Genomic DNA, 13,337 nt, shown 5'->3' on the forward strand with positions numbered 1-13,337 from the left:
ACCCGGCAGCACCCCAGCTGCTCTTGGGGACGCCTGGGGCAGAGCAGCTGGAGTGCTGCCGGGTTGGTCCCGCAGAGCCAAAGGACGGCGCTGCGGGACCAACGTGGCAGGACCCCAGCTGCTCTGCCCCAGGGGTCTCCGATTCAGCCGCTGCTGAAACAGAGCAGCGGCTGATTCCAGGAAGCCCAGGGCAGAGCTGCGCTGCCCCGGGCTTCCTGGAATCAGCCGCTGATCTGTTTCAGCAGCGGCTGACTTGGGGAGCCCTGGGGCAGAGCAGCTGGGGTCCTGCCGGGTTGGTCCCGCAGCGCCAAGGGGCGGCGCTACAAGACCAACCCGGCAGCACCCCAGCTGCTCTGCCCCAGGCGTCCGGATTCAGCCTGCTGGTGAAACTGACGCTGCTGGTTTTTGCTGACTATTTTTGCTCTGCATAGCTGTCCTTATCTACTAGTCATGTAGTCAATACAAATTGTATTGTCTATACGATTAGTTAGATAACCGAAATTTAACATCCTTAGATTGAACTATTCTTAATGAACTATAAATACATTTTAAAATGTCATTTTATTTATCATGTTGGGAAAAGTCCCCATCCTGTAATTGAACTCAAAAGAGCATTCACCACCTAAACAACTAACATGAGTGAACCAACCCGGCAGCACCCCAGCTGCTCTGCCCCAGGGGTCCCCAAGAGCAGCTGGGGTGCTGCCAGGTTGGTCCCGCAGCCCCGAGGGGCAGCGCTACGGGACCAACCCGGGAGCACTCCAGCTGCTCTGCCCCAGGCGTCCCCAAGAGCAGCTGGGGTGCTGCCAGGTTGGTCCCGCAGCCCCGAGGGGCAGCGCTATGGGACCAACCCGGCAGCATCCCAGCTGCTCTGCTCCCGGCTTCCCCGATTCAGCTGCTGGTCAGTTTCAGCAGCAGCTGAATGGGGGAAGCCTGTCCGGCTGCCCCAGCAATTCCGGGTTCCTGATGGTGCCGGACCATCAGGAGTCCCGGAGCATTGGATGCCGGACTAATGGAGTTTTACTGTAAATAGGAGGTAATCTTTTTCATTTTTATTTGCTTTTTGTCACTTTGAAATTGGCTAAGATGTTTTTGCCATGTTGGGGGTGAGTTTCTTATTTCCCTTCCTCTCTCCTTTAGACATTTTAAATAAATCATGTAATGTCAATACCACCTTTCCAATCATATAAGCGCTTTCAGCTCTACTAAAGAAAATTGCTATATAACACCTGGGTGGTATTCGCATTACTTATTTAATAACTATATTTTCAAAGTGTTAATAGCAATGTTTAGTTGTGCAGTGCTATTAAATTCAATGTCAGATCTGATAGATAAAACTATACAAGCACTTTGAATCTTGTACTTCACATAGAAGCAGAGCAGGCATTATTTTTGTTATGAGTCTAAACCGTTAATGTTTCCTAAAATTTTCTGCAAAGCATTTGTAGCACATATCCTGAACTTTCCTTCTGGGTTTTTTTTCTTTTTTTTTTCTCCTAGTGGTTCGACCAGAATTGGGATGTCGGGAGCTCGTTACAAGAAACCTCTCCAAAATTCTTCCAGGTCTCTGTCATGATATAACAGACTGGGTTGAGGGAACAAGAATAAAATCATCTCAGCTTCTGTTTATATTGTTATTACATGCTGAGGACCACATTACACAGCACATGGAGCTACTGCTTAGAACTCTGTACCGAGTATGCTTAGATGAAGAGAATAATGTGGTTAGAAATGTAAGTTTGCTTTTTTTAGATATCTATAGTATCTAACGTTCAGGATTGAGTCTATATAACTAAAATGGAAATGGGAATGTAAGCAACTAGTCAACTGGAGTATCGACTATTTTTGCTCTGCATAGCTGTCCTTATCTACTAGTCATGTAGTCAATACAAATTGTATTGTCTATACGATTAGTTAGATAACCGAAATTTAACATCCTTAGATTGAACTATTCTTAATGAACTATAAATACATTTTAAAATGTCATTTTATTTATCATGTTGGGAAAAGTCCCCATCCTGTAATTGAACTCAAAAGAGCATTCACCACCTAAACAACTAACATGAGTGAATTGGGCTCATAATTTCTTTTCTTTCTCATTTCTTTTAAGGGACCGCCTCACTCTTCCCAAAGAATATAGAATAAAGTTACGATTGTCACTAGTGCTTGGAATCTCATTCATCTTTTAGAAAATCTTTCAAATAAATATTGTTGTGGAAAAAGATGGTTCTAATGATTCTGTTGCTGAAATCAACAGGAATTTTGCCAGAGTACACATGCATGATCAAGACATCCAGTAATTTTAAATGTTTTTAGGGAGGATGTTAAACATTGTAGATTTTATGTGCGTTTGTTAAAATAATTTTTGAATTATTGGTGTGAAGACCAAAACTAAGACTATTAAAAGGTTTTTAATCTCTTACCACAACTAAAAATCATAAGGAGCAGATTTAAGTGTAAGTGTCTTGGGGCAACAAATTCCATTTTAAAAATATGTGCCGTGCATGCTCTTTCTAGTTAATTTCACTTATCTCATCTCTCAGTGCATAATCTAAACATAACATTAAGGTTCATATGATAGCCATAATCGGTATTCAAATACATCAGTTATACAAGTAAATGCTTCCTTCCTATTGTTGTATTTAGACAAGAAATAGAATACTTTTTCTAATAGTGTATTTTACTGCACTGTCTTAAATACATCAGTTCTTTACTGATTTTTATCAGCAGGCAGAACTCTCATAGATTGTCAGTTGTGGCTACATTTACAAAATTAAGCCAAAGTTATCAAATGGAATTCAGGACAGATTTTTTTATTTTATTAACTAAATCTCATTCCTATTTATTTCTTTTTACTGTCACCAAAACACATGAAAAATTAGTTGTAATGAATTGTTCCATTGCCAGTTTTTAAATTTTGTTTTTTGAAAAATTGGTAGAATAGATTTGACATATACTGGCTGCAGATACTCCAGGCAATGTCAACAAAGTTAGTTTTCCAAATCAAGCTTCCCGTTTAGGCCCTGCCCCTTCCCATTTAGGCCTTGCCCCTTCTGGGGTGGGCCGGGGTTACTTCAAAAAATTTTGAAGTGGCCCCTGGGCAAAAATTATTGCCCACCCCTGGGCTAACTCCTCCTAGCAAGGCTCTGACAACTCCACTCCCTGCTGGGAGCTTGGGAGCCAGACTGAAGGGTCTCGTAGGCTGGATATGGCCCATGGGCAACATAGTTTGCTCCCTTCTGGGTTAGGGCATTATAAGAGTATATCTACACTGCAATTAAACATTCATGGTTGGCCCCTGTCAGCTGACTCAGGCTTAGGTTGTGGGGCTATTCATTTGAGGCATAGATGTTTGAGCTTGTGCTGTAGCCTAGGCTCTGGAACTCCTCTGCCTGCCAGAAAGAGATATATAGTACTTGGCAGTCCTGCTAGCTACAGGAATGAAAGATTGAAAGTAGCAGGCTCTTTCTGCATGGTAGTCACAATGTTAGTGCTAGGTTGCCACATATACTTGACTCCTCTGCTTGCGAGAGAGGGATACAAAGTTGCTTCTCTAAAATGCAGTTTTGAGAAGAGTGTGAATGTAACAAAAATGGATTACTTCTATTTTATGAGGGTAGAGGGTGTGCTTCACAACAGTTTTGGCAGAGACGGCAGGGACCCTAAACCAGGAAATCTGAGACATGTGGTCACCCTAAGCTAAAGATCTGTTACACTGAAAGTTACATACTTCATTTCTGTGCATTACAACTTTCTCATGGAAGTTTTGAGTCTGATGCTGAGAAGGGTGCTTGCATGCCTTATTATGAGCTTTCTGAACACATGTCAAGAAATGTTTTTCATGCATGCAGTCATTATTGAGTGAGTGGAAAAGCGTATAAGCCAATTGCTGAAGTATTTAAAAAACAGCTGGAATCATAAAAAAGGAAGGGCCAGAATATGATGAATGGTCTTTGTGTTTTAAAAATAATCCTCAAATTATATTTATTCTCTTTTCTACAGTGTGTGAAAGCAGCAGAGTTGATTGGAACATTTGTTAACCCTAAGGTATCTCTGAAATTACTCATGTCAGCCCTTGAAAAAACACCTATGCCATCTTATCTCATGATTCTTGCTGCAGTGATCCGAGGTTGCCCAAGACAAGTCTTAAAGCCTCATTTGTCTAATCTTGCTAACACACTCTCACAACCTGAGATCTGTCAGCGATCTGAAGAGGTAAGGATAAATGGAAAATCCAAAACACCCCAGGGCTTAGGCCACTGGTTCAGACTTTAAGTCTTAACATACCACATCTAAAAGCCAAAAGCACTTTTGTTATTTTTAGGTATAGAGTATAATTGATTCTTATTGTCAAACTATACTTCAAAACCATCTGCATGCCACCTGAATGTGGCCCACATTTTGTCATTTGAAAATCATGGCAGTAGGCTGTACATCACCTGTGACAAGTCCCCTTTTACCATGGAAATAGTGACCAAAATAATAGCAGTTCTAAGTTATTACAATTTGTTTACAGAAGTTTTCATTTGTGATTGTGAGTTCACACAGTCTTGCATATGTTCATTTCAAACTGTACTGGGTTATTTGATAGTATTGTTATCAAATATTGATATTTTCCCTGATAGAGAACTTCAAATTATCTACATTAGGGTAACTTTCTGCTTTTAAGCCCATGAATGTCATTCCCATGTACTGCAATGGGAGTCACTTGCATTCCTCCAAAGGCACAATTTTGTCCTTGTTTTGATGAATGCAGGAGACTCTCGTGATTCATGGAATCACTATTCATGTTTTCACATATTCACAACTGGGGGAGAAGGGACAGGGCCAGGAGCTGCGGTGAACTTACTGTTGCTCCCTGCCTCTATGGAGAGTTCCCCATGGCTGCTGGAGGCGTGGTGGGTTCAGGAGCCGCAGGGAACTCACCGCAGGAGTCGGGAGCCTAGGCTCCCAGTATTCATGAATTTTGCCATTTGCCAGGAACACATCCACTGCGAATCATGAGGGTTTCCTGTACATTGTGTACAATATCCAAATGAATGTATTTTGACCCTTCCCAGCCCTGCAGTCCAACTAAGTAAAAATGATTGATGCAAACATTTTCTTGACAATAGTGATTGTCATGTTATTTTTCACAAAGAGAATGTTTTTGTTCATTTTTTTTAATATTAATATTTGATTTCTAAAAGACTTTATGCTTAAACGATGATTTGGGAAGGTTCTTTGCAAAAAGCTTTAGAATTTAAGCTTTGTAGGCTTGGATTCCTTCATCTTAAGAATGTAGGATGAAGACACTTCCATAATGATAAAATTTGCTATTAAGCACATGCATAAATAATATGCAGCAGATGGATTTCATGGGAGGTGAACCTGAAGGCAGTTCTTACTGTACTATTTTGAATTGCCTGTATTCTTTGAGAGCCATATGCTGAAAGTCCTGTGTAAAATCAGTTAGCATTTTTTTTCTTTGGTGTACTTCTTCATCTGTTATGTATAGAATAATTAAATCAGATTAAAAACAATGTAATTGTTCACCCAAACAAGTTCAGTTAAAAGGACTTAGTTCTCAATATCTTGACCCTCTCAGCTTGGTATATGGCAGCTTCTTTCTCCAGTATGGAGTGTGTTCTCTGGTGTAACAGTTGAAATTCAGGAGTTCTTCACCCCTTTCTTTTATTTCCAGATTTGCAAAGTGTTCTGTTAATGGTACAGAAGAAAAATCCATAAATCTACCAAGCCTCCTTCATTAAAATTTTAGCTTTCTTTCTAAGCAGGAATTTGATACGTTAAGCCTCTGCCCTTAGAATGGCTAGAAGGAGATCTTCAGAGAGTATGCAGTTGGTCAACACCCTGTTTCCAAAAGATTCTTTGTAGTCCCTTGTCAGATTTAAGAAGATTATTCTAGTGTTGCAGGTCTGTTTAATTGTCTTTGTTTTAATGGGATGTGTTTCAGTGATGCTTTCAGGACAATTCTGAGCATTCTGTCACACTGAAATCCATTATTCTTAGGGATCTACTCCACTGGAAGCACCACCATATCCTGGATATTCAAGCAAGGAGTCCTTAAGATAGCTCTGCAAAATTGGCATGTGGCCTTTTCTAAATTAATTCTGTTATACAATACAGAAAGTAGAGGGACCCATGTTCACCTGTTGGTGCAGTTTTTGACAGCAAATCATGGAGTACAGCAAATCATGGAAACTCTCTCTACAGTGGTTTGCCATGCTTTGCTACAGAAGATTTGCAAATTGACAAGAATTTTGAGTGAAATCCTGGCTCCATTATGGTCAATGGCAAAACTCCTATTGATTTTAGTAAGGCCAGAATGTCATGCCCTTATGTTGCAATAACTAAGAATAACTGACTGTAAAAGACAGACCATCAGGGTTCCTTGTTTCTGTGTATTTCAATATTACTGTGCTCCTTGACATGTTAAAAAATGTGAACATTTGAGACTGGCACAGCAGAAGCCTTAGAAGTGAAAGTTCTGTTTCAGGATAAGATGAAAATCTTCCTAGGAATCCCAAAATTCTCTGTCAAATTCAGAATGGTGTTCAGCATATATTGTTAGCAGGATGGTGATTACTTTTTCTTAACTGTACAAGGTAACCACTTCCCCAAGCAAAAAGCATGGGAAGAAAGAGTTGATTTGTTACTCCACAAAAAACATGTGATAGGTCATTTTAAAATTGTAGCGTGTATGTTTGGAATAAGAGTGGGATAAGCAGAATTTACTCTTATGTATTATTGTCATCTACTAATATCTGACTTTTTAAGAGGATTGTGTCAGTTTTACTGGCCTGTGAAAGAAAAGGTGTCTCACACTAACAAAACTTCCACATTTCATGCATTTTGTTTGTAGATCTTTTATATGGAACAGTTGCTTTGTTGTGTACAAGCAATAATTGAAGTGTGCCAAGAAGACTGCAAAGACATTAGCTTGCAGCTAATGAAAGTTTTGGTGACAATAATGGCAATACCACGCAGTGAACATCTTCATGAAAAGGTGACGCTAACTGTGAATGGCAATTAGTAAAGTCCTGGGTTTATTTATTTATTTATTTTTATTTTACTGTTGGTAAGATAATTTGTCTAAATGTAATGTAGCCTCTATAAATCTGCCTGTTCTTAGGCTTCAAGCTTTGCATGCGCTCAACTCAGAACTGATCAGTAAAGATTAGAGTTCAAAAGATTGAGTCATTATGTTCCCTGGGGGCACACACACAATGCTATAAACTCTGTCTGACTACTCATTCTTTTCCCAGGAAGTTCCTTTGGTCTTAGTCTGAGTAAAGACTCTTACTGAAACACCTAGGACCAGATCCTCAACTAGCATAAATCATTATGGCGCAATTAAAAACTTGATTTATTCTGAGGATCTAGACCCTAAGACAGCATTGTTTTTATTTATTTATTTTACAGTTTTTCAAATTCAGCATATCTTTTCTGTTGTTGCAAGAGTAAGGGTGTCTACACTTGAACTAGGGATGCAAATGTAGGCATTCAAAATAGTCAATGAAGCGGGGATTTAAATATCCTGCGCTTCGTTAGCATGATCTCGCCAGTACGTTACTCCGATCAATAGCTGTTTCAAAAGCGAAAGTGCACGCCGGGACGCGTTAGTTCAAACCAAACCCCTTGGTTCAAACTATTGTTACTCCTCAAAAAACTCCTTTAGAAACAGCTGTTGATCATAGTAACGCGCTGGCAAGATCATGCTGATGAAGTGCCGGATATTTAAATCCCCGCTTCATTGACTATCAAACTAGGATGCAAGTATAGACATACTCTAAGAGATTGGCACAGACTAATTAAGCATAAGAGTGAAAACATGGAATTCTTAGTTCTTAATCGCAGCTCTGATTTAGGACTTTGGTCTTGAGCAAGTCCTTCAGTTTTTCTGCCCTCAACTATCTCCACTGGGTTGTTGCTAAGTTTGGCTAATGTTTGCAAACCATTCTGAGGTTTATAAAATAGGCTAATGTTTAGACTGAACTGGGTGAAGTGTCTAACCTGTGGAAGCTTACCTTACATGATGCCTAAAATAAAAGTTGATCAATCTTATAAAATGTTTATAGTCAGTAAGGGTATGTCTATACTACAAACTTTCATAGCGTCTATACATGCAAACCGCTAGTTCAAGCTTAATTCGAACTAGCGGAGCGCTTAATTCGAACTAGGTAAACCTCATTCTACGAGGACTAATGCCTAGTTCAAATTAAGTAGTTCGAATTAAGGGCTGTGTAGCCACTTAATTCAAACTAGTTGGAGGCTAGCCCTTCCCAGCTTGCCCTGGTGGCCACGCTGGGCACAACCAGGGAAACTTTTCTGCCTCCTCTCCCAGCCCCAGAGCCCTTAAAGGGACACGGTCTGCCTACGGTGCTCGTGCCAGTTGCAAGCCTGCCAGCACCCAGCCAGCAGACCCTGCACCTGGCACGGCACGAGCCAGCCACCCGCTGCCACCCAGCCCTCCGCCTCTTCCCAGGACCAGGCTGGCGGCTCACAGGAGCCTGCCCGGAGCCGCAAGAGGCGGGTGCCCGCCTGGTCTTGTGCGGAGATCGTGGACCTCATCGAGGTTTAGGGGGAGGCCTCCAACATCCACAACCTCCGCACTAGGCACAGGAATGCAGCCGTCTAGGGCAAGATAGCTGCCAGCCTGGCCACCAAAGGCCACATGTGAACCCAGGAGCAGGTTTCCATGAAAATCAAGTTGGTCCAGTGAGACCCCCGACCCTGAGCTTAGAACATAAGAACGGCAGTACTGGGTCAGACCAAAGGTCCTTCTAGCCCAATAGTCTGTCTGCCGACAGCGGCCAACACCAGTTACCCCGGAGGGGATGGACCGAAGACAATGACCAAGCGATTTGTCTTGTGCCATCCATCTCCAGCCTTCCACAAACAGTGGCCAAAGACACCGTTCCTACCCCCTGGCTAATAGCACTCCACGGACCCAACCTCCATGAATTTATCTAACTTCTCTTTAAACTCTGTTATAGTTCTAGCCTTCACAGCCTCCTGTGGCAAGGAGTTCCACAGGTTGACTATGTGCTGTGTGAAGAAGAACTTTCGCTTATTAGTTTTAAACCTGCTGTCCATTCATTTCATTTGGTGTCCTCTAGTCCTTATATTATGGGAACTAATGAAGAACTTTTCTTTATTCACCCTCTCCACACCACTCATGATTTTATAGACCTCTATCATATCCCCCCTCAGTCTCCTCTTTTCTAAGCTGAAAAGTCCCAGTCTCTTTAGCCTCTCTTCATATGGGACCTGTTCCAACCCCCTAATCATTATAGTTGCCCTTTTCTGAACCCTTTCCAAGGCCAAAATATCTTTTTTGAGGTGAGGAGACCACATCTGTACACAGTACTGAAGATATGGCATACAATAGTTTGATACTTCTCCTCCTCCTTCTTCCCCTGGCTTCCCCCTCCCAGGTTTCCCCCTCCCCTTTCCCACCCTCTCTCTTCCCCTCTCCCACCTCCTATTCCCAGTCTCCCCAGAGGTTAATCCCCCCCCCCCCCCCCCAGTTTTGTTAAATAAAGAGAATTTCTATTTTTGAACACACGTGTCCTTTATTTTTTACATCAGGAAGCGGGGCTAAGGAGGGATAAGTGGAAGGAGGTGGGGGAGGACTGGAGTGGCTCTGCGGGATCCTCGGGGTGGAAGCTCTTCTGCAGGGCCTCCTGGATCCTGACAGCCCCCCTGATTGACCCCCCCTGGATGGCAGCCTGTGGCAAGTGCTGCTGGGCTGATGGCCGAGTGCTGTGATGTGCGGAGTGTGGGCACTCAGGGCACTCCAAGTCAGGACTGCTTTGCTGTCCTTCATCGAGGTAGACAAGCAAGCGAGGAACCCTGAGAACTGTCTGTCCGGGGTGGGAGTCGGGTCCCTTTAAGCACAGCCCTGGGCTAGCCTGAGGCAGCAGCTCTACACTCTAAGTCCTAACCTGATGCCCTGCCGGCACTGGTTCCGGCCAGCCTTAACTTCGGTCCAGGGTCCACTCAATGTGGACATGCTACTTCAAATTAGCAAAACGCTAATTTGAATTAGTTTTTAGGTCTAGATGCACTAATTCGAATTAGCTTAGTTCAAATTAACTAATTCGAATTAAGTTAGTTCGAATTAGTGCTGTAGTGTAGACATACTCTAACATATTTTCTAATGACAAGAATTCCCCTCTTTAAAAGTGCTACGTAAATTGGTTATAATACCTACCTGTCTTTTAATAAAATAGAATGTGGCTACCTCACAGAGTGTTATAAGACTTTAATTGAATGTCTTATAAGAGACTATTTATTGTTAGTCACCAGTCTAGATGCTGACATTTTCTGCTTTAATGTATCAGGTAGCTCTAAGATGTTCTATAATGGTTCTTTCCAGATCCTCTTACCAGAAAATAACTGCTGTGGTTTCTAGAGATATTTTGATTTGTTTTTAAAAAATTCCTAGTTATTATCATCATCATGAGTAATACACTATATTTGTATAGTACCTTTCATTGATGAGCTCAAATTGCTCATCAAACATTCAATTAAAGTCTTATAACACTCTATGAGGTAGCCACACCCTATTTTATTAAAAGACAGGTAGGTATTATAACCAATTTACGTAGCACTTTTAAAGAGGGGAATTCTTGTCATTAGAAAATATGTTACTGACTATGAACATTTTATAATATTGATCAACTTTTATTTTAGCCATCATGTAAGTTAAGCTTCTACAGGTTAGACACTTCACCCAGTACAGTCTTCCTATTAGAAATTAATCAAATTTTCTCTTTAAAGACAGTAGTGAAAATCCCTCGGAATTGTTTTGTTTCATTCTAAGTCCTTCTCAAAAGATGTAAATGCTCCAGGAATAAATTCTCCCCATTGCACCTTTCCTGAAAAGCCAACATTTCTCAATGTTATGCCTTAACTGGTGAGTTCACGAGGTCCATGAGCTGACAGAGGCAGCTCTGGCATCCCATGGAGCAGCCACTGTCCAGGGCAAGCCCAGGCCTACCGCAGACAGAGGCTGCTCTGCCTGCTGGGGGCCCAGGCTCCCTGTCGACAAAGGCTGCTTCGGCATCTCATGGAGCAGACTCTGTCCACAGCAAACCTGGGCCCACCGTGGGCCGAGGAAGCTCTGTGGCAGCAGTCCCTGTCCTCAGGGGGTTGGGCTGGCATCCCATCTGCCTCTGATGGTGGGAGGGAGAATGCAGCTCTGCGAAGCTAGTACTCGTGGGGAGCAGGCTTTTAAGCTGGCTCCCCCAGCACCACCCCCTGAGCACTGACTCCCACCTGCACTCCTGCCCCCACCCCTTTGGGAGGCAGCAATGGCGGGGGGCCGACGGCTCCATGGGATCAGGTGTTCGTGGGGAGCTGACTTTTAAATGGTCTTCCCACGGGTGCACCAGCTTCCACCTCTCCTCCCCTTGCTGCCTCTCATATAGGTTAGACTGGATTAACCAATAAAACCAGGTTTATCGGTTAATCATTTACTCAACTATACACTAACATCCCACAGAAAAACAATCAAGCTACTAACCCCAAAATGGATATTTTTCTGTGCTTAGGCAAACATTTTGGCTTTTAAAGTAGTTGACTTCTCCACCTCTCATAAGAAATCTTAACATCAGGGACTTCATCTACAGAGGCTATGATAATAAGTCCTTTTTTTTTTTTCTTTTAAACCACTATCTCATCTTCATTCCTCCCATCCCTGCATCCCCTTCCCCCTGTTAAGTGCCAAATAAATCAGAAAGCCATCCTTCCTCACTAGAACTCCTTGGTGGCCTATCCAACTCTGTTTTTTCAGACCTCCTTAATCTGATGGCTATTCTACTTCCTCTTGCATTGCTTCTGGGCATTACAGTCCAAAGGCCTGTGTTTTACTAGTATTTATGGCCCTGTCAGGGCAGGCTCCCATCAAAAAGGCATAGCCTTTGAAAGTTAATCTGAAAAGGAGAAATGAAACAAAGCTTAATAGTATTGAAACAAGATGCAAGATGTTCTTTCAGACTCAGACAGGTTACACAAGGAACTAATCTGTGATTTATATTTATAAATTGTATTGTGAATGGGTGAGTCCCCAAACAACAACATCTGTATGTTACACATATCTGCCTTTTGGGGCATTACAAAACCTCCGGGCTTTTTAAGGATTTGAGGAGACTGAAAGTAGCCGAGTCCTAGAAGTAAAGTGGTTTTATAGAGATAAATCCTGATTCTCTCATAAAACAAAGAAAATCCTCTAAAATTATTAAAGCCTTTGGATATTCTTGTATTTACAGGGTTTTTTCCAATTGACATTACTTTGGATGAAAAAGTCTTTGTTCTTAACTTTTTTCCACAAAATAGATAATCTAGCAACGAGATTGTGACAAACCTGAAATATTGGAATTGCCCAAAGACGAGAATAGCCTGGTTATTGTGTACCCAACTCCCAACAACTTCAAAATAAGCTGCAGTTTTCAGTATATTTGAATATCAGCTTCATAATGCTTAAGGCCATGTCAAGAACATATTAAACTGGTTTATATATCTCAGATTCCCTTTTCCGTTTAAACTGCAGAGCCACAGTCGGGGTAGTGAGTGCCCCCCCATCAATTAATCGAGTAGTTGATAGAAATTCCATCGACTACTCAATTGGGCAATTAAATTGCAACTTAACATCCCTAGAATAGACAACAGTTTTTATCTGAGATACCTCAGTCTTGCAGAATAGTATGATTTATTTACAGGTCAACAAAAAAAACTTTGGAACACAAGTATTGAGTAATTTGGCTAGAATGCAGATCCTGCAGAAAGAAGGAATCCATTGTCTTGGGTTCTGGCAAAGTCGCTTAAACTATCATCTTTGTACTTAGCAAATCCTGCCTTTTCTAAAATCTTTTCGCATCTGGCACTTCCATAATGACTTGTCACGCAAGCAATCTATCTTCAGAATTCTAAAAGGCCTAGAACATCAGTGCAGATGAGTTCAGTTTAAAAACAGCAAAACAAATGCATATCATTTAGTTGCACTTAACTGTTTAAGGCTAAATTATGTCACCCGTATTCACACTGAATTCAGACTTACACTGTAAGTAGTCCGGGGGGGCTCCGGGTGGAGTTAAGGTACTACTCATTGTGAGGATATCACAGTCTGGCCCTTACGGTATAATCCAAAATTTATGGAAGACAGTGAGATTATATCCATTGACTTCAGTGGACTTTTGGATCACATCTTCAGGAGATAGGTATTTTTTATAAGAGATTTAAGGAGCTATAAAAGCAAATAATTTTATGCATGAATGCACCTCTGTTAGAGTTTATTACAAAACCGTTATACTTTCCTGCATAACATAACTGTA

General features: G+C 41.7%; 1 protein-coding gene across 1 annotated transcript in view; it reads left to right on the top strand.

Annotated features, from left to right (window-relative positions):
- DNAAF5 (dynein axonemal assembly factor 5) overlaps positions 1-13,337 on the top strand; it is a 64,886-nt gene that overhangs the window by 23,034 nt on the left and 28,515 nt on the right. The window contains exons 5-7 of the mRNA XM_075899536.1: positions 1,501-1,733; positions 4,003-4,215; positions 6,863-7,006. Of these exons, the coding sequence (XP_075755651.1) occupies positions 1,501-1,733; positions 4,003-4,215; positions 6,863-7,006 (590 nt within the window). The remainder of the gene's footprint in view (positions 1-1,500; positions 1,734-4,002; positions 4,216-6,862; positions 7,007-13,337) is intronic.

This window comes from Pelodiscus sinensis, chromosome 16 (assembly GCF_049634645.1).
Source record: "Pelodiscus sinensis isolate JC-2024 chromosome 16, ASM4963464v1, whole genome shotgun sequence".
NCBI lineage: Eukaryota > Metazoa > Chordata > Testudines > Trionychidae > Pelodiscus > Pelodiscus sinensis.